The 25,129-nt window shown below is 44.3% G+C and overlaps 2 protein-coding genes across 2 annotated transcripts; both read left to right on the top strand.

Moving 5' to 3' along the window:
• Window positions 1–2,120: 2,120 nt before the first annotated feature.
• On the top strand, window positions 2,121–5,367 carry LOC100283719 (uncharacterized). The gene is made up of 8 exons (NM_001371961.1): window positions 2,121–2,248; window positions 2,313–2,556; window positions 2,724–2,795; window positions 3,134–3,201; window positions 4,312–4,471; window positions 4,575–4,658; window positions 4,800–4,907; window positions 5,024–5,367. The coding sequence occupies exons 2-8, from the start codon at window positions 2,440–2,442 to the stop codon at window positions 5,102–5,104; spliced, it is 690 nt and encodes a 229-aa protein (NP_001358890.1). The 5' UTR covers window positions 2,121–2,248; window positions 2,313–2,439; the 3' UTR covers window positions 5,105–5,367.
• Window positions 5,368–9,656: 4,289 nt separating this feature from the next.
• Window positions 9,657–10,920, top strand: LOC100286246 (uncharacterized). Its single transcript, NM_001159134.2, has 5 exons — window positions 9,657–9,935; window positions 10,011–10,111; window positions 10,198–10,231; window positions 10,322–10,389; window positions 10,470–10,920. The coding sequence occupies exons 1-5, from the start codon at window positions 9,761–9,763 to the stop codon at window positions 10,614–10,616; spliced, it is 525 nt and encodes a 174-aa protein (NP_001152606.1). The 5' UTR covers window positions 9,657–9,760; the 3' UTR covers window positions 10,617–10,920.
• Window positions 10,921–25,129: the final 14,209 nt, after the last annotated feature.

Here is a 25,129-nt window from a genome sequence, read left to right as displayed (position 1 = left end):
GAAGACCGCCATATCGTGACTGCCTGGTGTCGTGTTTTTTGTGTAACATAGCATAATTCCGTTGATGTAACCCCCACCCCCATGCTGTAAAACACAGGGCGTTTTGGCCACAAAGGAATGAAAATTCAGGTGGGGACCCTCTCCCCTCCGGTGACATTCAAAAAAAAACATATTGGGCCATGCGTCATAATTGACTTGAATTTTGCTGCCACTGCTAGCACATCAAGGCAGAGAAACATTATGGTGATCTTGTCTCACTACAACAGATAAGGTCGTCGTAGTTACATAGTGGAGACGATGATCTAATGTTGGGGTTGCTACAAATAGGCACTCTCAGGCTGTGTCTAGCAGATTGTGTATATAGTTATATAAAATATTGTTTTGCATGATAGATAACAGAGTAAAGTTTAAAATAGAAGATGTGATACGAGATGAGATAGGAGAGCTGCTGGAGATAGCCTCACAACCGAAGTTATCGAACCTAATGCACCGGTGCATGCTGTTGTAGTGCGCATGACTGCTAGGACTGAGTGTTGCATGTGTTTGGTTAGAGAGACGATGGAAGATGTGTTACGACGATACCATTTTTCACGATATTTGGTTCACGTTGATAGGAGACAATACAACGATATGGTGATAAATGCAAACTTATATTGATCTTTTCCGTTTTCACTTATTGTGAGTCAAATTTTAGAATATTGTGAACCAAGTTAGTGAATGATTCAAAGCATGAAATATAGGAACATAACATACTAGTGGTATCAGAAATGATTTCAACACATCCTACATATGCTAGTTGCCAATCTCAACGGTAAAAAACTTTTATATATTGAAGTGAGGGTTGAGAGAAGAATGAGGAGGTGGTATAGACATCTGAAGTGAGGGTTGTGTGAATGAGCTCAAGCACTTCTCCATTCTGAAATTGCTACGGACCATGATAGCAATACGATGAGCGATACGGACTGGTCAATATGGATCGATCGTGACTCCAAAGCGGTCAGTGGGTACTGATCCTGCCGGCTGGTCGACGACCTCATAGACTGCGCCTGTGCCGCTCAACGCTAGCACACCATTGGCGGGTGTGATGCCCGACCGATAGGTTTGACACGTGTACGGAACATTGACACCAGTCTTATGTATGGGGATGCTGGAATGGTTGTCTTAACATACCATAGATGAATGAGGAAGGCTCACGTCACCACTTAAAATTTGGCACGTAGAAAAAAGAAAGTGCTCGCCATTTGATTACTCCCCTTTGGCATGCATGCCGTCGAATTAGGAAAATAGGTGGGCCATTAATCATAGGTCATCTTTGACGGTGTTAGCTAGACGAGCGTCGCTACACGTATGACTCTAGTGTTAAACTTAGGTACAAATAAGGCAACGTGTTTGACTCATGCTTCTTTAGTTCAGAACGAGAAGTAACAACAATTGTAGGTTAAGGTTGGTCTAATCCAGTTATACGGGTGGTGGATCGTACGTGAACCACTTTCGGTCATTCAACATTTGTGTTTCCGGTTGTAGAAGATGTTTTAATAGTTTGAGATCTCCTTGAACATTTCATCAAACTACTGGATTTATTTATTTATTTTTTGTGTCTTCAGTTACGGTAACCTTTTCGCTCTCCACCCACCCACACACCCACCCACTACCATACGCCGCCACTGACGCATCATAACGATCGAGTGTCTCTTCCATAACCTTTTCCGGTGGCCATCCTTAACAACCTCACCTCACTTGTGGCTGCATCTCACATGGTTGTCAAAATCTCGATTTTATAGTTGGATTTTGCGTCCTTACTATTCAGAATTAGCGGGTTTGATTCTTCGCTTCTGTTTTTTTTTTCTTCCACTGTCTTCTATAATTCGGACCGTATTCGACTTGGAATCCACGATTTTTCGATAACCTTTAGATCTGGATGCCTAATTTCTTATTAAGAAAATACCACACGCTGCAAAGAGAAAAAAAGGCTTTATAAAGTCGGAGTAGCCCACTACCGTTCGCATCAAGGAACGAAGTCTGACTGACTGACACAGGGGAAAGTAGCACTTGAGTACTGCTGCCTATATACACACACACGCGTATGGGGAAAAAAATCGACGCAGAAGCGGGCGCAGAGGCAGACGCATGCATGATGCATCGAGCCCCCCCAGCTCGCAGTCGCACCGGAGGAATGCTAACTGGAGAGCCACGCCTGCCGCGGAGGACCGGGACTAACTACGAGCTGCCGCGGCCGTTCCTGGTGCAGGTGGGACCCACCTCGCTTCCTTTCCTCCTTCCAGATTATTTAAAGCCATTTCCGTTGCGTCCAGGTCCAGGGTAGAGAGAGAGAGAGGGGATGGTGTGAGGGAGGGAAGGGAGCAAAGGCAAAGCAGCCAACGACCAGAGAGACACGGAGGCTCAGAGAGAGAGAGCGAGGAAGAAGAAGAGAAGAAGAAGATGGAGCAAGAGGAAGCGTGCTCCTCCTCGCTGCGGCAGTGCAGGATTTGCCACGACGAGGAGGACGAGCGGCGCTCCGCCATGGAGTCGCCCTGCGCCTGCTCCGGCTCCCTCAAGGTATGTGTCCTCCTCTATCCTCTATGCGGGCGGCTACAGCAGCATGCGGCGCATGACCTGATGATGCTCTGCGCGCGCTCCGCCTGCTGCGTGTCTCGTGAACTCGCTGCACCGGCCAAGCCATCTGAACGACGACGTGTCTGTTGTTCCTCCCCTCGCGCCTGCAGTACGCTCACAGGGGATGCGTGCAGAGGTGGTGCGACGAGAAGGGAAGCGCCGTCTGCGAGATTTGCCTCCAGGTTTGTTTTCGTCGCGCCCGAGTCGATCGCGCCCAGCAGCAATTTTCAGATTCCTTCGCCTGTTATTCACCCGCCGTCGTCGCTCACTGTTTTATCCACGCAACTTCTCCGCTTGTGTTGGACGGGGGAAATTTTGATCCGGGTGATGAAGGTTAAGCAATTTGCCCCCCCCCCCCCCCCCCCCCCCCCCCGTGCAAGTCTCCCCTGCTGATCACAGCGTGCAAAGTGCTTTTGTTTATTTATTTATTTATTGCAGCAAAGTATTGTACCTTTCTCAGAGTCCAAGTATTGTGAAGCTTCGCCTTTTGTCTAACAGCCGTGCTTTTTTTTACTGACAGAACTTTGAGCCAGGCTACACCGTTCCTCCCAAGAAAACCCAACCTGCTGATGTCGCGGTGACCATCAGGTGCCTCCTTCTCTATCTCTCTCTGGTAACTGTGCGCATTAAGGCTATCTATCAGGGCGAATGCTGTGCTTAATTGTAGGTGGTCACTGGTCAGCTGTAGTTGTTCCATAATATAGTAACTGTCATCAGAACATCCACTTCGCCCATTTCATTCATTCATCCATTCCTTCGTTCATTTTTGTTTGGCATCAACCTCATCTCATCTGAACCGAGCGCGGTTGCTGGCCAACCCATCTTTATCTCCCATTCCATCGATTGATTAAACGGAATCTGCCAGCGCGACGGGCACTTTAGGCGACCAAGACCAACCACCCGCTCTTGATAGCTCGTCGTCGCATCCGCATACTACCCACCAGCAAAATTCCAAGACGCGTCCCAGGCGGCGGCCCCCCTCGTTCTCATCCGCTGACGCAGCACAGCATGCGCTCTCACCCAAGCCCCTGATCCGGTCGCCACCATCTCCAGACCAAGCAAGAGACCAAAGCGCTCTGATCGAACAGTGGTGCTGGTGGCCTGGCGCACATTCCATTCTGGCAGTGGCAGTGGCAGGGCAGCTGTCTATGTCTATCGCAGCATGTTGTTCTTCGGGATTCCCGAGGCGGTCGGGGGTGGGAGCCCCTGTGTTTGTGTGTGTGTGGCGTGGCTGCCAGGTGGGTCCGGCCCAGCTGTTTCCGTTAGCCAGGCCAACCACCGGGTCCCAACTCCCAATCATTCTTTCGCCCCGCATGAGATGATGATGCCCTCGCACTGTTGCTGCACCTCTTCTGCTGTAGTGGACTACAAATGCAAGCCGTGCCCTGCACTGCACTCACTCCTCCCTGCTGTCCTGCACCCGTTGGCACAGGAGTCAAGCCCGTCCGTTCTTGTTCATCGGTGGTTGCAGGCAGCACGGCCGATCACCGCGTCTGCACTTTTAATTTGTAATGTGACTGACGGAGAAAATTTGTGGAATCTGTCGATCCTGGTTGGCTGTCTGTCTGTCTGGTCAGCTCAGCAACCACCACCGATGATCAGTTTACGACCACTACCTACCTACCATTACCACTACCAGCCAGAGCCTGGCAACCACCACGCGCGTTGCTGATCTGGGCTTTCGTGGTGCATGCGCAGAGACAGCGTGGGGGTGCCCAGGCCGCAGCACGAGCCTGAAGAGGAGGAGGAGCAGGAGCTGGTGGACGTGGCGTTGATCGGAGCCAGCGACCCGGAGTACGCCGAGTGCGCGCGCGCCGCCGGCAGGAGCGCGTCCTGGTGCCGCTCGGTGGCCGTCACGGTACGTGCATGCGCGACTGACTGACTGAGTGACAGAGAAGCCGCCGTCCTCCCCCCCGCGCCGTGCAATGCGTCGCGTCTGAACTTTGGCACTGTCACTGCAGTTCACGGTCGTCCTGCTGCTGAGGCACCTGGTCACCGTGGTCACGGTCGGGGCGGCCAACCAGTTCGCCTTCGGCCTCCTCACGGTGAGTAGCACGGAAATCTGAAAAGAAAAATAAAAGAAAAGGCTGGAATGAAAAGCAGACAAGGTTGGTTCGTTTCTGCGATCGACCGACGACTATATACTGTAAAAACCTAACGTCTGTTCCTTGGCTTGGAAATGCAAGGTATACTTGCTGCGGGCGAGCGGGATCCTGCTTCCGTTCTACCTCGTCATGAGGCTCATCTCCGTGATACAGCAGGGGCAGAGGCAGTACCGCCTCCGGCTGCTCCAGGTTAGCCCATCGAATCGCCACTTCTGAATAAATGTCGTTGGGGGCTGGCTGTTCAGCAATCAGCAGCACTTTTTTTTTTTTGGCCACTGATGTCTGTATGTTGTTGGGTGGTGCAGGAGCAGAGGAGACACGCGTTGAGGTCGGGCCGGCTGCACGGCCAGGAACAGCAACAACAGCATGTCATCCTGGTTCGCTGAGGAACGAGCCATTCATTCACCTTGCCTTGGTGTCCATACATTCCATTCATCCGTCGTACGCGTACAAGGTTGTAAGATGTACCGCTCCATTTTTTTCTTTTTGTTCAGGCCTTTACAAGCCTAAAAAAAGCTTATATGTACCACCACTTCATTTGTAAACCCTCAAAATTTGTTGCTGAGAAGATCGACATATCATGTATAGAATTGTAAAAAGAAACAAACAAAAAAAAAGGGGAAAAGAGAACTGGCGCAATGTTCGATTACCCATGGCACGTCCACCTTCCTTTTAGCCTATGTTTGGATAATCTAATATTCATCTCAATACGTATGAATTAAAACAGATTAAAATAGAAATTAGTTTAGTTTACACATCAACCCCTTCAACCCATCTGTATTGGGGACCCATATGTATTAGGGTGAATAATAAATCACCCCAACAAGCCCTTATTTATGTCAATGGATGTACAGATTGATGTCGTGCTACCACCGCAGAACGTACAAATAGGAGCACGACAGTGATGCTGTACCACTTTATTCTCTTTTTCACTTGAGAGTTCAGAATACGATCCGATGGAGCCCATGTTCTTCAGAACATGATCCCATGGAGCCCCATTTTTCATATATTAATTCTCCCTATATGGAAAAGGAAAAAGAAAAAAAAATTGACGAAGAATGGCGCTGAAACACGTGACGCGGCGTCACAGATTATTAGACTCATGAGCATCAAGAGTAGCAAAACACCTGTTCGACCTGCATCTACCGTGAGCAGCATTGATCTAAAGCACGCGTACGCTGCCGAGTTAGCTGCAACTGAAACTATGAGCACGCGTGGCATGCACGGTGGCGGTGGCCGGCCGAGAAAGGAGCACCCGTACGAGGAGCAGGTCCAGCTTGCCAGTATATAAATTACAAGCAATGAAAAGCGAGTCGTTACAGTAGAGGCCGGCACCAGGAACTGGAGCGGAGAAAGTGCCACGCGTTTCGGCTGTTTTAAGTTTCCACCATGAACGACGCTCCGGTCGGGGACACGCAGCTTTTATCTTGCCCCGGCCAGCAAAGAGACGCAAAATGCAGAGAGAGAGAGAGCGGACCACCACTACCGAGTATGGGGCGAACGTGCCGCGTGCAGGGATCCTAGTCCTCTGCGATTCATTCTCGATTCTTCCGGGCGACACGGCAGGAATAGAGAAAACCACTTGTTTTCAACGACGCGGAAATTAAAATTTCGTCCCGTTTGGTACGAACACGGAACACCTGTGAAAGAGGCTTATCAACGCCGCGCTATCTTCGCTGCTGACCAGTCGGCAGCGAGCATAGCTCCGACCACCGCGGCGCGCTTGGGAATCTTTGTTGCAGCGTATTTCCGTTTCCCTTTTGCTGTTCTTTTTAAATGAATTCACTTGTTCTTCCAGGAAAGTACAGTATCATATCTTACTTTTTCCCCTTTTACTGCATAGGCTCGATCATAACATGTTCTTCGATGTATTTTTTTTTAATATTCTTTCGATAGCGCACTCGTAAGATATCTCACGGTGTATATTTTGGAGATTGCATTTCTCTATATATATATGACTATACTTCGTTTTGTGACATGTTTTTACTGTTTCCGTAGTATATACTCATGAGACGTTCTCTCACGTATATATTATACATATGGCACGTTGCTTGATTATTTTGGACTGTCGTTCCATTATTGAGATGTTCGGTAGCTTAGTCTTCCTTCCCAACCCTATTGGCCTATATATTTGGATGGAATTGAAATTGTGAATCTTTGTATTAAATATTTTTTTTTCATGATATGTGGATTTATTTGGATGGAGTGGAAATTGTGAATCTTTGCTAGATACGTGTTTTGTCTATACGCGTTACTCTAAAGGGTTATCAGTGACGTGTTTTGTCTATACGTGTCACTACTAAAGGGACATCAATTAGACAATTACACATTTTTACATGCCAATAATGTGTCCATATTAGAGGCACAATATGAGTGATTATTTTCCACATCGGTAATGATATGATAGTCTAGATGTGTTATAAGGAAAATAGACCGAGGTCCATTAATAATTAACGTTTTGGTATTTGATGATCAACATAACCATTTGCACTAGTGTTATTTGTTGGTGTTTTTGTTATAGTTCAAATGATGGAATGTGAACTTGGACAAAGACAAAGTGGTGATCGAGATGATCAATACCTCAAGAAAGATATTAGAAGGCTCGTTGAAGATATACAATAACATGCAAGAGTTCAAGATAAAACTAAGCCAGATGTGCAGATCATGAAGAAACAAAGCAAGAAAAAGGTTGAGGAGCGTCAGACCAAGGGGTTGGACCATCCCAAGGGAGACATCAGATTATACGGTAGAATAAAATCCTAACTAGCAACAAACATAAGCATTAGACCCTAGAAGTTGGACTATATGATCGCACTATTCATCTCATAGAGACATAAGACTGTAACTACCTTGAACCATCTCAAACAGAGTATGATGGAGACAGAAAGGTTCCAAAGAGGAGAAAGGGGTGTCACATTAGTGTGATGATAGGTGTTGGACTATATAGGAATACCCAATAGTCAATAATGTAAAGACTAGGTTGGTGAGATCCTTAGGTTTTGGAAGGCTTTATGTGGCAGCTCTGAAGACTCCAACATCTATGGCCTCTAGCTATGCCTCCATATGTATTTTGTAATAAGAAAAATCATCTCCCTTAAACATGGGAGAGGGTTCATCTCCATCGAACATCTTTCTTTAGGTGGTGAAGCCTAAAATAATGAGCACGACACTTTGATACCAATTGAAAGGATTACTATGCCCAAGAGGTAGGGTGGATTAGACCAATCTAAAATTTCTTGTAGCAATAAAATCTTATCGAATATCCCACTTCACCACTTGTGCTTAAGAGTGATATATATTCTATCACAAAAGGTTTTACACCCTAGTTTGAACCCTATTCTAGTATGTTAGTTCTAGTAATGTAAAGACAAGAATTAAATTGCTAAAATGCAAATGCTTAAGATAAAGAAGGGTTAGAAACATGACAACATTTTTCCAAAGTATTAAAGAGCCGGGACTCTCCAATAGTCCTCGTTGGAGCACCCACACAAGGATATTGCTCCCCATTGAACTTCACAAGGATCAAGGGCTCTCTATGGGTTTGTTCCTCGCCACTCTAGCATGGTGAATCACCCACAGTTGTTTACACCTTGAGTGGTGATATACACTAGATTTCTTAAGTGTGTATCATCAGACTTATTTAGGTCAAACTATCATTCATGGCCCCTTTATAGTATAGTCAAAGGAAAAAACAAAGGTGCTATCACTAGTATATATGTCTATCAACTCTATTAACTATTAGAACTAGCCAGTCCTTAACCTTTTTGCTCATCCTTCTAAAATCAATAATTGAATACCATCAATAGGGGCACAAAAACTATATAGCCAATTATTATTACTCATAGCCAATAATTTAGTGTTGTCATTAGTCACTAAAACTAGATGCTTTCATATCTATCATGCTCGTGTTTGCCTGATCCAATTCCTAGGTCATGTTTGGGCTCCACTTAGAGCTTGTAATGGCATCACAACATGATCTGATTAAGAAAATGTTGACTAAAGACCTTCTCACCCACATATAAAATGCCATGACTTCGCTCAAACTTCATCCCCTAGTCTCCTACTACACCCATGTCTATGCTTCGCAACTTCACAAGTCTACCACATGTACTTGCAAAGGGCTGATTCTCCTAGCTCCCATGTCGTCGCCATCTTTCCCCTTTACCACCACAAAATCACAAATGTGCTCACTTATTATCCCCGCGTCTTCCCTTCCCTACCCTAAACACTATGGGCAACAACGTCGCATCACTTGGTGGTCCTTGTAGATCTAGACGAGGTCTCCTCCCCGTTTTGTGCTTGTTGATATAGTGATCTTGTCCTTGTCTTGTCGCTGTCCTTTGGAGTCGTCGCAGAGAGGCGGTGAAAATTCTAGCCGCTTCTAGAAGGTGCGGTCGCCGGTCGGATGAGAGTCGAGTGAGTGCAGGCCTATAAAAAGTAGCAATTGGATAACATTTTGAAAAAAATGAAAGAAATAAAAAAACTAGGGTTAAATAAGATTCTAAATTAAATCTAAGAAATCTATAGACATTCGGAAATCTATTTATCTTTTGTACTCCTTTGATTGGATTTCTAGATTTTGACGTTTGTGTAATTGGGCTTGACAGCCCCATCAATACAGGCAGGCCAGCTGATTTCGGGTGCCGCTGATTCGGCCCATGGAGGATAGAGCAGGCCTTTCAACAGGCAGGCAGTCCATGACGTAGTGCCTCGGCCTCAAAGCCCATGCGATTAATATCCACTGGTACGTACGCGACAGCCGAGGGAGTCACTGAGTCAGTGCCGAACGGCCTGGAAACCCCCCGCCGTGTGCCGGTGTCCACGCGCGCCCCGGTGCGGCCGCCACGACCGCGGACACGTGCCGGGCCTCGCACACGCGTCCCCCACGGCCCCCTCGCATCATTAAAACCGCGGTGCCCGCGCCACGGATCCCCGGCACTTCATTCCGGTTTCCGGATAGCTTACCTCCCATCGACGGTCGGTGAGCCGTTGGTGAGTGGCGAGACAGCGGGTGCGCTGGGCAAGAACAGGCGACGAAGAAGATGAGCACGCTGGACACGCGGACGCTCAAGGACGAGCTGACGAGCATGGACAGGAAGTGCCTCGTGGACCTCGGCCACCCGCTGCTCAACCGCGTCGCCGACAGCTTCATCCGCGCCGCTGGGGTCGGGGCGGCCAGGGCCGTCTCCAGGGAGGCCTACGTCGTCACCGTCGAAGGTACCGCGTCCCGGCCGAGTCTACCTAACTAGCGAGCGGCTGGTGCTCACCCGCCCGTTGCAAATCTATCTGCAGGGCTTTCAGGAGACTCGTCCGGGCTAGACGCCGACGGCGGCAAGCGGAGCCATTTCTCCAGCATCAGAGGTGACGACGGCCAGAGGTCGCTCGACGCAGTGGTATGTCACAAACATAGCTCAGAGCTGCGATTCGTTGTGCAGATTCATTAATGGTTTCTCTCTCACCCCCTCTTGACAATTTGCAGGTAAAAACGGCCGGCAAGGAGGCCTTCCAGTGGGGTTAGTGGTGTGATTAGTCTGTTCAGATCTAACAGTACGTTGGAGGTCCACAAGTAGTATAACCCTGTTTCTCTCGACCTCGACATGCAGGGTTGGCAGCCGGAGTCTACTCAGGGCTCACGTACGCGCTGCGGGAGGCCAGGGGATGCCACGACTGGGTCAGTGCCATTTCCTAGCTTTTAACCAGACGGCCGTTTTTGGCTTGGTCTCGCGTGTGAACTTTGCTGTCCTCGTGCAGAAGAACAGCGCCATCGCAGGCGCCATCGCTGGGGCGGCGGTGGCGCTCACGGGTGACGCCGGCGGCCACTCCGACAAGCTCGTCAACTTCGCCATCACCGGCGCCGCGCTCTCCAGCGCCGGGAGCTTGCTCTCCGGCATATTCTGATTGGCCCCCAGGGCTGCACCCGCCTGACACGGGTTCGCTGCCCGGTTGAGCCCTTCATCCGAGGGGTTTTAGCATGAAAGGTTGATTTCAGGCCAGCAATGAAATATGTATTCCTAGGGCCCTGCCGGTCTAGCACTGTGCGCTTCCAGTGTAATCGTTGCTTCGTGTACGAGTTTCAGACATTTCGAAATATCTTCTCCGAGTTCCGGTGGTTTGACATGTGCAAACATTTTGGTAGGGCTTAAGTGCTTAAATTTGTCGCCATGTTTTGGCATGTCCAACGAGTGACAATAATGCCGTGGCTAAAAACCAAAACCACGTTACAGTTGTGGCTAAAAACCAAATAAACCAAAAATCATGCCATGATTGTGGCTAAAAACCAAATACATAGTCAAACCTACATGAATTTACAAGTGTGACTGTGAACATAGAAGTGTATCATGTATCACCTTTAGTTGATTGGTAATCTTCGGCTGAAGAGCAAGTAGAAAGGAGTCGTTCTGTCCCAGTTTAGTTTTGTTGTTGTTTGGTTATAAAGTAACTAGAACGGAATGACTCCAATTAGGGAATATTCTTCTCAGATCTGGAACCATCCTGCTCCAAAAAATCAACTGGACGAAGCTGTTTTGTTCCCAGTCCGCTCTCACAGTCACGCTTTGTTCCGTTCACTCTGCAACCAAATGAAAAACGATTACTAAACACTGAACAGAGCCGTTCTGTTCCTAGAATCAGGGATGGAACGGTTCCGTTCTACTTAGCTCTTCAACCAAACACTATTACTTTCCCGTTCTACTTGGCTGGAACCACTTAGCTCTTCAACCAAACACTATTACTTTCCCGTTCTACTTGGCTCCTTAACTAAACACTACCACTTTCCTGTCACCTCGAGTAAGTAGAACAGCTCTATCCTATCACTTCTATCGTGTCACCTCGAGTGAGGTGTTTACCTCGAGTTTGGTGTTTGGTTAGAGGGACTAAAGATTAGTCTCTAGTTTTTGGTCTCATTTAGTCCCTTTTTTGCCAAACACTAGGACTAAAATATGGATTAAAATAATTTAGTCTTTAGTCCTTCACATATGTGCTAAAAGGGACTAAATCGTATTAATTCCACATTTACCCCTCATTTAGTTCAATTGTACTAATAGCAAGAGAATGTTAAAGGCTATTTTAGTCTTCTTATGAGTCATATAGTATATTCTTACTATTTTTAGCCTCTAAAACCAAATATGTTAGGGACTATTGAGCTTTGTGTACGGTTCTTTGTTATTTGTATTTAGCTGGTGAGTGTAAATAGATGAACTTTGTTTTTAGTAAATAACGACCATTGAGGATATACAATAATTACTCTGTATTTAATTAAAAAATAAAAATGAAAGTCCAAATTGGTATGAGTATTTGTAGCTGATATGCTTATAAGTTATTTGTCATTTAGGTAGTATTTAGTTGTGTCATTTAGGTAGTATTTAGTTGGTGACTGTAAATAGATAAACTTTGTTTTAAGTACATATAGACCATTGGGGATATACAATAATTACTCAGTATTTAATTAAAAAATGAAAATGAAAGTCCAAATAAGTAGCTGATATGAGTATTTTTTAGCTGATATCATTATAAGTAAGGATGAAAACAGTCAGAATCATATTTAGAAAACATTAAAAATGATAGAAAACATTAAAAATGAAAGTTTGGTACAGAAAATAAAAATATACAGGTAAAACAGTCAGAATCAGTATTTTGAAAACATTAAAAATGGAACATTAAAAGCGATTGATAAACATACTAATATAAAGATATCTCAATACAACAAGTTCACAACACAATATGATCATAATTAAAAATAAAACAAATTCATAAGTCCATAAATATCACAAGTTTATAAAGACCATAAGTTGACAAGTTCATACTAATATAAAATATCTCAATACAACAAGTTTACAACACAATAAGATCACAATTAAAAATAAAAAAATTTATAAGTCCATAAATATCACATGTTCATTAAGATCATAACATAACTTGACAAGTTCACAATTTAAACACACTCTTTTAAAGCACATATCATGTAATACCCAAGTTGTAAAACACAAGAAAGGAATGAATTCCCTTATATATTCTGCCCTCTACTTATTAGAATAGGTGAACAACCACCTTTAAAATGATTAATTAGCCAATGACATCTAAATAACCTATGCATCCAGCCAATGACATCTAAATAACCTATGCATCATGCTGGAGTTTGATTGATTGTGTATTTATAAATAATGATAATGATAATATCAATAAAAATTAATGTTCAAGTTTGAAATTAAGACTTAATTGGGAATTTAGAGTTGGAGAAAAGAAGGAAAAATATTATACCAACTAAAGAAAAATAAATGTATAAATAAATACAATTCTTTCATACTAATATGTTTAAATTGGCACATTTAATATAAGTTCACAATTAAAATAGAATTTAAAATTGGGATTAAAAAATAAGAAGAAAAGAAAACAGAAAATAAAATCAGAAAAAGGAAAAGAAAAGAATAGGAAGCTTACCTTCGCTTGGGCTGAAACATACCCCGGCGGCCCACTCTGTTTTTCTCTCTCTCGGCCCTGTCTCCCGCAAAAGCACCCCGCGTGGCCCAAGTGTCGGCCGTTCACTCCTCTTGTGCGTGAGTCATTGGACCATGTGTGACGGAACCTCTCAAGTCATTAGGCCCACCTACAGTTGTCCTTGTCCATCGGACCTTAGACAACCCTGCAGGTGTACCTGATCACTTGACAAGTTCGGTATCTGTATTTTTTACCTTGCCCAAGAGCGTTTCACCTGTCACGCAGATATTACAACACATCGGAGGAACGAGAATGCGGAAGCAGTTACAATAACTTACTTTATTTTAAAGTAAGAAAGAGTAGTATTATTACAGACCAGAGCAAATATAAGAGTGCTGGAGTAATATTATTACATAACTTGGGAGACAAAATCCCCTCCCGATAAACAGTAAAAAGTTTTTCTTAAAGGAGGACACTTCCTCGTGCGACTTCAGTCTTGGCTTTCTTCTTTGGGCACCACCTTGGAACAAAAGCAACAAAAATTTGCTACTTCCTCACCTAAAATAACATGAGACAAAGCCCTGAGTACGAAGTGTACTTTCGCAAGTCTTACCCGTCAAAATATAGACTCTCAAGGATATGCTGGCCTTTGGGAATCAAGGTAAGGCTTATCAATAATCAAAGACTCTATTTGCAGAAGTGCTTACTAATAGTGGATCCTTAAAAGTCCAGTTTTATTAGCCAGTTAAGTCATTACCTGAGTTCTAGAGTTCTTTCTACCCTAGTTCAAGCACTTGACCTATACTAGCTATCTTTTTATCAACCCTTCTTGTTCACTGGAATGCTACGTGTAGGGCAGTGACCAAGTCTTCATGTCTGAAAAGTAACGGCGATCCAAATTGATTAATACCCAGCTGGGGATCTCCAATCACCCGACATATGTAGCACTTAACCCTTGCATATATCAATTCACCACCGGGGTTCTTAAGACCAGATCAGGTTCACGCCAACCGCGAGCAGAGATACACCACCGTCCAGCCTCTTGCCATGGAGGGTACACGCTACTCTCGCCATCTCTCCACTCCCATTGCGTGTTATCTTATTCTGGTATTAGTCTGCCCGAGGCAAAGCTTACCCATGATGAGGTATGTGACCAGTTAAAAGGTCCTCGATCAGCAAGCCTACATCGAGAAGGTCCTTAATCGACTCCGATAGAGACACTACACCGAGAATCTCTTCTCGTGCAAGTCACCCGCCCGGTCTCAGCTTTATCATTTCAAACCCAAAGTTTGGTAACTGGCAGAGGTACATCTTTTTCGATGTTGAACCCATCATGGCCATGATGGATCCACCATCAAGTTTTATTTTTGAAAACATCCCACCCACTTTGAAGCATCATCCTTTATCAAAACAAAACATTTTGTTTTTCTAGAGCAAAGCTAAGCATAAGAAAAACCCTTTTGTAAAATAGGGGATTAAGGAGAAGTAATCAAATCCAAGGAAGGAAATGCAGCAACTGGTTTAGCACACAACTCCTATCACCTAATGCATCAAGTAAGCGAGAAATATTTCAAAATAGCAAGGAGGTGGCAAATACACCGGGGCTTGCCTTGTGTGATAGGTGAATCAGGCTCTGCTCCACAGATGTCAAAGTAAAAGCAGTTCCCTGCCTGAGCTTCTTCAGGTGGTGGTGGTGGTGTAGTCCTTGCTTCTTCAACTTCTATCTCTTCTTCGTTTTCTATATATAGCCATATATAATCATGAATGCTCATGTAATGCTCATAAAAATGCAAAGATAATAAAAGTATATTATCTAATGTATTGAATATAATTTTCCTTCACGGATCTCCGGGAAACTAGGGTTTTGGAGTCTATAGTGAAGTTCATAGGGCAAGAGACTAGGGTTTTGGGTTCTAGGTACCAAACATGGTCCAAATCATGCCAAACTTTACCTAAGACTTCTAAATAATATTTAAAGCTTATCTAAAAAGTTTGGTGATTTTTGGGATTATTAATTAATTTCTAAAATTCCAGAGATATGAGTTTTGGCTATTTTAAATACTCCATAATTCCTTATTTGGAATAAAAATCCTAAATCTATTTTTATTAAATACTATAGAAAATCAGGAGCCTAGCAAAATTGGTCTGATATTTTTAGAAATTTTCTACAATTTTCTAGGAATTCTCTAAGTTCAGAAGAAAAAGAAAAAGAGAAAATATGAATAACGCTGGGCCGAATTTGGTCTAAGTCGGCCCAGAAACGGGGGAAACATGCGCCCGCGCGCGCTGCGGTGTCCACTTTGCGTAGGTAACCCTGGCGGTTTGAAATATCTATAAAGAGCCCTTCCCACTGTTCCTCTATCTCGCTGACCTTTGCAAATACACCCCTGCGCTTCTATTCCTTCACATCCTGAGGTCCACGATGTCGCACGGCGGAGAACCGAGCTCCGGCGAACTTATACCGGTCGGATAATTCAACTACCAGTGTTCCCGTGCAGTTGACACCAAATTCGACTCCTACTAACCATCCCCCCTCCATCAATTGCAGAGTTCTAACCCTAAATCGCTCTGTCCACGGTGACCGTGCGATCAACGGACAATCCAATGTGTTCCCATTGATCTTATAGGTCCTAGCTTAATTGGTCGGGTCAAAGAGTACCAAGAGCATATCAGAGCACTAAAACAAGTGAATAGAGGGCATGAACGGACCTGAGACGAGCTAGCCACGACGAGGTGTTCACACGGCGGTGTTTAGACCGATTTGGGGAAAACTTCAAATTGGCAAGCTCTGGTGAGTAATTGGAGGCACGACTTGGTGGACTGGGTGCTTGACTACCTTACGGACCTGCCGACACACTCAATTTATAGGCTCGGGGGGGGGGGGGGGGGCGGTGGCACGTGAATTTGGGTTGGCGCAGTGGTAGTCAGAGAAGAAAGAGGTCACTGGCGCAAACGATTCATGGAGGATACCGTGGTGGGCTCACCGGCGATGGACAGGCTTGTAATACCGATTCACAGCGACGTGTTAACCCTCCAAGATGCATGGTCTGGCCGGATAATGGTGAACTCCGGTGATGCCAGCACGATCGACCGTGGCGGGACACGATGGCCGGAGTGAACAGGGGCTCAAGTTCATCCATACGATGATATTTACCACCTTGAGCCACAGTCAGTACATTGTTGAGCCCGAATCGCAACGGTGACGAGGATCCCTGCACGAGATCACCGACGGTGGGATGAACTGAATCGATCTGATCCGAATACTGTACCATTGAATACCTGGTTCAGAGCGCCTGACAGACAGATTTGTGGTGCCTAGATCTTGAATTTTCTCGTAAGAACTTGCTAATCCGTCTGTAGCAAACCTATAGCCCTATGATCCAGCTACAAATCGACTGTGGCAACTACCCTCAATCGAGCAATAAATATTATTCTGATTTGGCCCCAAAGTTCGGCCAGTGGCACTGGTGGTCATGTTTCAATTTTAAAATTGACTGACAGCCCAACTTTGAGCAGATTTTTCTCCATTTTTTTGTATAACACAATGCTTAATCTCTTAAGCAAAGTTGTACTCCTATAGTAGCTCTAGATTTTTTATGTGTTGACCCTAGGCAAAATCTTTGTATTTTTGAATCTACAGGGCTCCAAAGTCAGCCTTCTTCAATGATTTTCAGACTTAGCCATACATGAGCACTAGAGTGGCCTTTTTACAATTAGGCCCAAACCTCATGGTTTCATTTGCAAAACTTCAAATATGTGAACCATATGACTTGAGGTACCCTAACACCTTGGTTTTTGCACTTAGGTCCAAAAGTGTGCATATTTTTACAGATAACCCCCTAGGGTTTCAGTCTAGAGTTTTTCAAGGTTCTATTTAGGGTTTCTGGCACTTCTAGGGTTTGGATGCCACTTAAGTCTATTAATGGTGACATTTTATGATCATTACTAATAAGTTTTGAAGCTTTTTTTATTTATGCTTTGTTTATTCTTTTAGGCCTAGTTTAGGGTTAAGTACCCTACCCTAGGGTTTTACCCATGACATGTCACATCAATACAACTTGTTTGAAATTTTTGCCTAGTGAATGCATTCTAGGTGTGTCAAAGACATGATATGCCAATGCTTATGATGTTATGCTCAAGTTTTAGTGACAGTAACACCAAGGGTGTTACATCCTTCCCCCCCATAAAAGAATCTCGTCCCGAGATTAAAAGTCCTAGGGTAAGTAATGGAAAAGAGAACATGTCATATTTTTATTTCCTTCTTTCTTGTACAAGGCAGGGGTGTCGGGGTTTATTCCTCTTTTACAACAATTGTACATATTTCATAATTTACATGAAGCTAAAAAGTCTGGGAAATTCTTTTCTAAAAAATCTTGAGTTTCCCATGTAGCCTCATCTTCCGTGTGTTGGTTCCACTGTATCTTATAAAACTTGAGAGTTCTCCTTCGGGTAATCCTGTCCTTTTGATCCAAGACTCGAATAGGATGTTCGGAATATGTCAAGTCTGGTTCTAAGGCAACATCTGTCACTTCAACGGTTCGATCTGGAACCTGAAGACACTTCTTCAATTGAGATACGTGGAACACATTATGCATAGCAGACAATGTTTCGGGTAACTGGAGTCGGTATGCCATTGGTCCATATCTTTCAAGGATAGGAAAAGGGCCAATGTACCGGGGTGCAAGCTTCCCCTTTACCCCGAAATGAGATACACCCTTCATGGGTGAGACTTTCAGGTAGACATAATCTTCAACTTAAAAGTACAAGGGTTTGCGTAGCTTGTCTGCATAACTCTTCTGTCGAGCTTGGGCTTCTTTCAAATTATGTATTATTCGTCAAACTCTTTCTTCTGTTTCCTTTACCATATCAGGCCCGAAGAAACATCTTTCACCTGGTTCAGACCAGTTTAACGGAGTATGACACCGTCGTCCATACAAAGCTTCAAAGGGTGCCATTTTGATGCTCTCTTGATAGCTATTATTGTATGAGAACTCCGCCAATGGTAAGCAATCATCCCATTTCTATGGAAACTCTAGAACACATGCTCGCAACATGTCTTCAAGTATCTGGTTTACCCTCTCAGTCTGCCCACTAGTTTGTGGATGATAGGCCGAACTGTGGAGCAACTTAGTACCCAAGGATTTGTGAAGTTCTTCCCAGAACTTGGATACAAATTGAGGTCCATGATCCGACACTATTGTCTTCGGAACACCGTGTAAACTGAGAATACAAGCAATATACAGTTCCGCATATGTGGCCACTATATACTTTACCTTGACTGGGAGAAAGTGCGCGATCTTTGTGAGTCGATCAATGATAACCCAGATGGAATCATACCCTTTTGCTGTCCTGGGTAACCCCACAATGAAGTCCATACTAATATCCTCCCATTTCCATGTTGGGATAGGTAAAGATTGCAATGGACCAGCAGTTTTCATATGTATGGCCTTGACACGTCTGCAAGTATCACATCTCGCCATATAGCGTGCAATTTCAATCTTCATCTTCGTCCACCAATAATGCTGCTTTAGATCATGATACATCTTAGTGCTTCCGGGATGAATAGAATAGCGACTAAGATGTGCTTCATCTAAAATTTGTTGGCGGATCTCATCATTTTTGGGCACAACTATGTGGTTGTTAAACCATACAACGCCTTGATCGTCTTCTCTAAAACAGTTTGCCTTACCGGCCTTTATCTTCTCATGAATGTGTTTCATACCCTCATCATTTCTTTGTGCATCAATTATTCTTTGTAGAAGAACCGACTCAAGCTTCAAGTGATTTGAAGTTCCATGTTGAATCATTCCTAGGTTCAACTTTTCCATTTCTTGTCATAGTGTAATGTCAGAAGTCTTCATCGTAAGACAGTGACAGGAAGCCTTGCGACTTAGTGCATCTGCCACTACATTAGCTTTGCCTGGGTGATAGTGAATCTCCAATTCATAATCCTTAATCAGCTTGAGCCATCTCCTCTGCCTCATATTCAGCTCTGACTAGGTAAAGATGTATTTCAAGCTTTTATGATCTGTATAGATATGACAGATATTCCCCAGCAGATAATGACGCCATATTTTCAGGGCATGAACCACAACAGCTAATTCTAGGTCATGAGTTGGATAATGTTCCTCATGCCGGCAACTGTCTTGAGGCGTATGCTACAACTCGGCCTTCTTGCATCAAGACACAACCTAAGCCACTGCGTGATGCGTCACAATACACATCAAACGACTTTTCAATGTCCGGTTAAGCTAATACCGGAGCAGTGGTTAATAACACCTTCAGTTGCTCGAAGGCTTCATTGCATCTAGAAGACCAATTAAATTTAGTATCGTTCTTCAATAAACTTGTGATTGGCTTCACAAGCTTGGAAAAATCTGGAATAAATCGGCGGTAATAACCAGCCAGTCCAAGGAAACTTCGGACTTGATGTACAGTGGTTAGGGGTTTCCACTCCAAAATATCCTTGACTTTGCTGGGATCAACCGCAATCCCCTTGGCAGACAATACGTGTCCCCGAAATTGAATTTCCTCTAGCCAGAACGCGCATTTACTAAATTTGGCATATAGTTGATGCTCCCTTAAGCGCGTTAATACAATCCGCAAATGCAGAGCATGCTCCTCTTCATTCTTGGAATATATCAAAATATCATCAATGAACACCACCACAAATTTATTCAACTCGGGCATGAATACCGAGTTCATCAGATATGTGAAGTCGGCATGAGCATTTGTTAATCTGAAAGACATAACCAGATATTCAAACAATCCATACCGCGTAGTGAATGCGGTCTTTGGTATATCTTCGGGTCGGATACGGATCTGATGGTAACCCGACCTGAGGTCAATCTTGAAAAATACCCGAGCTCCGGTAAGCTGATCAAATAAGATATCAATCCGGGGAAGAGGGTACTTATTCTTGATTGTGACCTTATTAAGGGGTCTATAATCCACGCACATCCGAAGCGTTTGGTTCTTCTTCTTAACAAAGATGGCTGGACAACCCCAAGGTGACAAACTTGGTCGGATGAATCCCTTTTCTAGCAGATCTTGTAATTGTGTCTTGAGCTCTGCCAACTCATTCGGGGGCATTCGGTACGACCTTCTAGAAATAGGAGCCGTACCGGGCTTCAATTCAATCACAAATTCTACATCTCTCTTTGGAGGCAATCCAGGCAGATCTTCCGGAAAGACATCCGGGAATTCACATACTACCGGAATATCTTGGATCTCCGGTATAATGGCTTCATAAACTCTACCCAATGGTTTAGCTGGAATAGCTATGGGAATGGACAAGAGAACCTCTTCCTGGCCATAGCTCAACCTGATGGTTCTCAGATCAGTGTTGAGGATAGCTTTATTCTGGGCTAACCAATTCATGCCCAGAATTACATCTATATCTTGGCCTTTCAGAACAATCATATTTGTGGGAAAGTCCTGTTCAACCAATGTTACGGGCACATGGAAAGCCATTTCTTTAGTGAATATTGGTCCCCCAGGCGAATGAATAACGAACCCTTCCCTTGATTCAATGCATGGAATGCATATTTCTCCACAAACTTCTTGCTTATGAATGTATGTGAAGCACCAGAATCAAAGAGAATGACTGCAAGGTGATTGGCCACGAGATACGTACCCATCATGACCGGTTCTCCCTCCGGTGTCGTGGCTACTTGCGTATAATAGATTCGCCCAGTTTTCTTCATATTCTTGCCCACTGCATTGTTTGTCGTATTTCCCTTGCCTTGGCTGGAACTCCCCGAGTTCTACTGATTATTGGAGTTGTTCCTCTTCGGATATGGGTAGTCTTTGATGAAATGTCTAGACTTCCCACAATTGAAGCAGCCAGAAGATGAACTTGGGAGTGCAGGGAAACGAGTACCAGGGGCATTCGGCTGAGTTGTTGAGGTGGGGGCAGTGGCAGGGCGGATGAATACAGGCTGTTTAAAGGGGTAGGAGGGTGGACGTGGTGAAGAACTGTCACACCCGGATTTCGGGGCACCAAGACCCGGGCGCGAACATAATCACCAGGTGTGCTGGGACCAAGTCTCACACATATGATGAATCATGGCACATGATCGAATGTCACATCTTTATATATAATAGGAGTTCTATACAAAATAATTAAATAAATAATTACATTATAAGGAGACAACGGTCCAGCAACCCAAAGTTGACTGGGAGACGACGACCTAGATCTCTCACGAACACATCACAGCATCCTCCAGGCACCTCATCCTGTGGTACCTGTTCTTGACCTGTGGGGGGGGGTGTGAGACAGCAAGAGTGAGCTCACATACATTCATCGCTCAACAAGTTGTGGGGAATAATGTGCATGAACTCACCAAAGGTGGGAGCTCACGTGAAGTGTAAGGCTTACCAAAGAGGATGGTTAGAGCTGAGCATTGCTTTTAAAGTTGGTCAAAATTTTATTAGCAATTACTAAGTATAAGTAAATACAAACCCAATTAAGTGGTAGAACAAAAGTAACAACATCACCTGCGATGCAATGCATATGACAAATTGAATTTAAGTTCCATAAATTAATCATCAGAGAGTCCTGAGCTGCTCATGACTGTGAGCTCGGCTAGTATACCAGTTTTACACTCTGCAGAGGTTGTACCCTTTACCCACAAGTCATGTTACCCGTCTGCCAAGGGATCGCGACTTCCCATACACCTCTACCGAGGAGGCGAGACAGGGTAACACTACGAGGCCTTTACAAAGTTCTACTAGCTTCAGAAAACCCGCTACAGTTTATAGGAAACTCCAATGCAGGGTTCTTGACTGACCGCCATCACAGCAAAATCAACCAAGGACCTCCCTACACTGACCACTCCCCTACTGCCCTTGCCCCTTTCGGGTAAGGTAGTCCTCCACTAGCTTTCCTAATTAATCAGCCAAGGGCATCCATAAACCCTTTTGGTGGCACGTGTTTCTCAAGTTAAGCTCTATGTTCCAATTAACATTTAATGATCTTGTCATGAACATAAATAAAATAACAACATAATTGGAACATAGATATAATGAAATATTAACCCAAAACCATATAAAGCAGTAGCAGAACTACCCAAGTGATTCAGGGGTAAACAAGGTATTCAGGATAAACAAACTAGGGTGACCTATTGGGTCCCATCAAAATTAAACCTATGCGTGGTAAATGATTATAAAGAACATTATTGGGTACAAAGTGGACAAGGGCACAACTTGCCTTCTACGAGCTCCTGCTCAGCAGTCTCTACCAGCTGAACCTCAGAATCCTCTGTAGCTTGCTCGTCTACTCGCATCAACACAATACATACATAGTATAGCAATAATTAACATTACACCAACCATGTAAAAAAATACACAGTAATAATCTAGACACTAAAATGAGATTATAGGAACTGGAATTATTAATTTTGGAGTTATAGATTTTCTAATGTTTTATGTGTTTAATACCAGATTAAGTACTAGAATAGTTCTAATGTGCTTTTCATGCCAAAACAGTGGCACAAATGAATAGACAATAATATTATGAAAATTTAGAAACTGGAATGGACCAAATTGGAGTTCGTATGGATTTTCTACCAATTAAACAAGTTTCTGCAATTAAATTTGTACTAAAAACTATTTTCTAAATAGTTTTCCTGGTTTTATCAACTATCAGTACTGGGCCTCAAATACAGGGAAGCGCAGGGGTTTTGGCGTAAAAGAACCTAAGACACAGGCCGCAACCTAGCTGGACGGCGGGTTGATTACTTAAACCTATAGGGTCTCTTTTAGAAAACGTAAACGGTGAAGGGTTACGCTTCAATCTCAGCCGTTGGATCAACATTTGAGGGCTCAGATTAGATTGTTATTTAAAATGAAACGACAAGCAATTGTGATCGCAGGATCGTGGATCAGTGGTCTGAAATCCGCCCACGACACGAGTTGGCCCCAGCCCTAGGATCATGAACCAACGACGCGGATCAAAGAGCCAACCGGCCACAACCTAGATCTAATCGTGACTGCCCCCTTGCAAATCAACGGCGCGGGGGTTTCTTCCCATCCCCTGGCCGCACGCGGTAGCAGAGTGAGCCCGCACGGCGGAGGCCACGACGACGACCGGCGTTCCCAACATTCCCGGCCCTAAAACTTGCTTCGATTGGTGCTAAACGATGCGCGAAATGGGGGCAAAAGGTATGGCGAGGGTCTTACCCATAGCGACATCAGCGACACCACCGGCCATGGAGCGCAGCGGACTCACGGCAATAGTGGACTACGACGAGAGATTCCCAGTGCAGCACATGCCAATCGAGTCCGGCGAGGCCACGAGCACCATCCAGGTGGCGAGTTGAAGCTCCAAGACCCGATGCCGGGACCCCAAAGCTGGTGTACGTACATGTCCCCTATGGCGGCTGTTTCCTCCCAGCTCATGGCGATACTGCGATGGAAACAGGGAGGCGCAGACCCAGTTTTATACACCGAGAGATGCGCCACGGTCGGGGTAATCGGTTTCAACGGTAGCGCGATATCAGAGCTGAGGAGGAATCGGAAATCCCCAACGAAATCGCACGTGCACGCGGTTTCTGCGGATTTTGTTGCCAGCAGTGAGTCCGATTTGAGGAGGAAGACGACTGACGATATGGACCCACCGGTCAGTGGCTCGGGTAGGAGACACGCACAGGCGTTGTGAAGACTGAGCTGTTGACGTGCGGGTCCCGCAGTCAGTGGGCGAGGGGAGAGCTGACCATCATCCGTCGCGCGGAATCCGTATGCACGCAGTGACGCGGAGCTTGGGTGAAGCTTCTGACAGCGGGACCCACATGGCAGCGACTCCCACAAGGAATGCACACACAGGGTGGCCGACAGGCTTGGCCCACCTGTCGGCGCGGTGACTGCGCGGAGGTGAAGTGGGCCGAGTGTGGGGAATTTGGCCCAAGAGGCGGTTTTCTGTTCTCTCTTTTTTTTATTTTGTTTTGAATTTCTTTCTCAATTTCAATCCTAAGATTGATTCTGAATTTCAAGCATATATTTGATGCATCAAACAGAAATCCCAGCATGACAATGCAAGTATAAATTATATATTATGACAATGCAAGTATAAATTATATATTTATTTATATTGATTGCTTTGTCCATGCCAAAAAACATATAATTCAATAAGGCATAATTTATATAAAATACCTCACCATATTGTTTAGTTGGGAAAATAGTTCAAATACATAGCCAAAATTTATATTAAATTTTTATTTAACTTTAGGAAAATATTTCAATTGATAAACTTATTAGAAATACACTATTAAATTGTAAGTTTTTCTCAAATACCAAAATAGGATTTTAGGGTGTTACAAATTCTACCCCCCTTAACAGAAATCTCGTCCTCGAGATTTGTAAGGAAAAGGATGCAACAAGTTTGGTTTAGTTTCCCATATGGTTTAGGGACCAAAAGTTTTGTTCCAAATTCTTAAATACTAGTTAGTAGATGATTAGGAAAATATGGACATAGTATGCCTATTCATCTTATTAGGTTAGATGAGGTATTGTTATGGCAAGTAGGGGTTGTGGCAAGGGTATAATAAGAAAAGACTTCATCCTAACCTCTGGACCTTGATTCTTCTGGCGACCCAACTTGATCTTTGAATACTTGAGTTGATGCTTATCCTCCTTTGACATGGTTGGTCTTCTTTGGCCTTCATCCTTAGAGTTTCCATCCGTGTTATGGACGTATGGTTAAGATAGTTGTTGGGTGCTTGGGCTAGGTAGGCCCAACAAGGTTTACTTTGCTTTTGGGATAAATGGGTTGGGCAACCTATAACATAGGCTAGGTTGTGGTGGTTCCACAGACGAGTTGGTCTATGACACCAATTTAGGTTTAGTACACATCTATGTTACCAATATTAACTAACTTGTTTAAGTAACTCAATTTGGATTAGATAATGTTAGATTAGGTGGGATGTAGATCAGATTGGTATAACTAGATAAGATCTATTTATTTTAGGCTAGATCATGGT

Source organism: Zea mays, chromosome 3 (assembly GCF_902167145.1).
Source record: "Zea mays cultivar B73 chromosome 3, Zm-B73-REFERENCE-NAM-5.0, whole genome shotgun sequence".
In the NCBI taxonomy this organism is placed as follows: domain Eukaryota; kingdom Viridiplantae; phylum Streptophyta; class Magnoliopsida; order Poales; family Poaceae; genus Zea; species Zea mays.
The sequence above is the reverse complement of the archived record's forward strand: the minus strand, read 5'-3'. Positions and strand labels throughout refer to the sequence as shown.

Coding starts and splice junctions, on each gene's coding strand:
- LOC100283719 (NM_001371961.1), top strand. CDS start 2,440: ATGGAGCAAGAGGAAGCGTGCTCCTCCTCGCTGCGGCAGTGCAGGATT. Junction 2,796..3,133: donor TCTGCGAGATTTGCCTCCAG/GTTTGTTTTCGT, acceptor TTTTACTGACAG/AACTTTGAGCCAGGCTACAC. Junction 4,659..4,799: donor TCGCCTTCGGCCTCCTCACG/GTGAGTAGCACG, acceptor TGGAAATGCAAG/GTATACTTGCTGCGGGCGAG.
- LOC100286246 (NM_001159134.2), top strand. CDS start 9,761: ATGAGCACGCTGGACACGCGGACGCTCAAGGACGAGCTGACGAGCATG. Junction 10,112..10,197: donor AGAGGTCGCTCGACGCAGTG/GTATGTCACAAA, acceptor GACAATTTGCAG/GTAAAAACGGCCGGCAAGGA. Junction 10,232..10,321: donor CAAGGAGGCCTTCCAGTGGG/GTTAGTGGTGTG, acceptor CTCGACATGCAG/GGTTGGCAGCCGGAGTCTAC.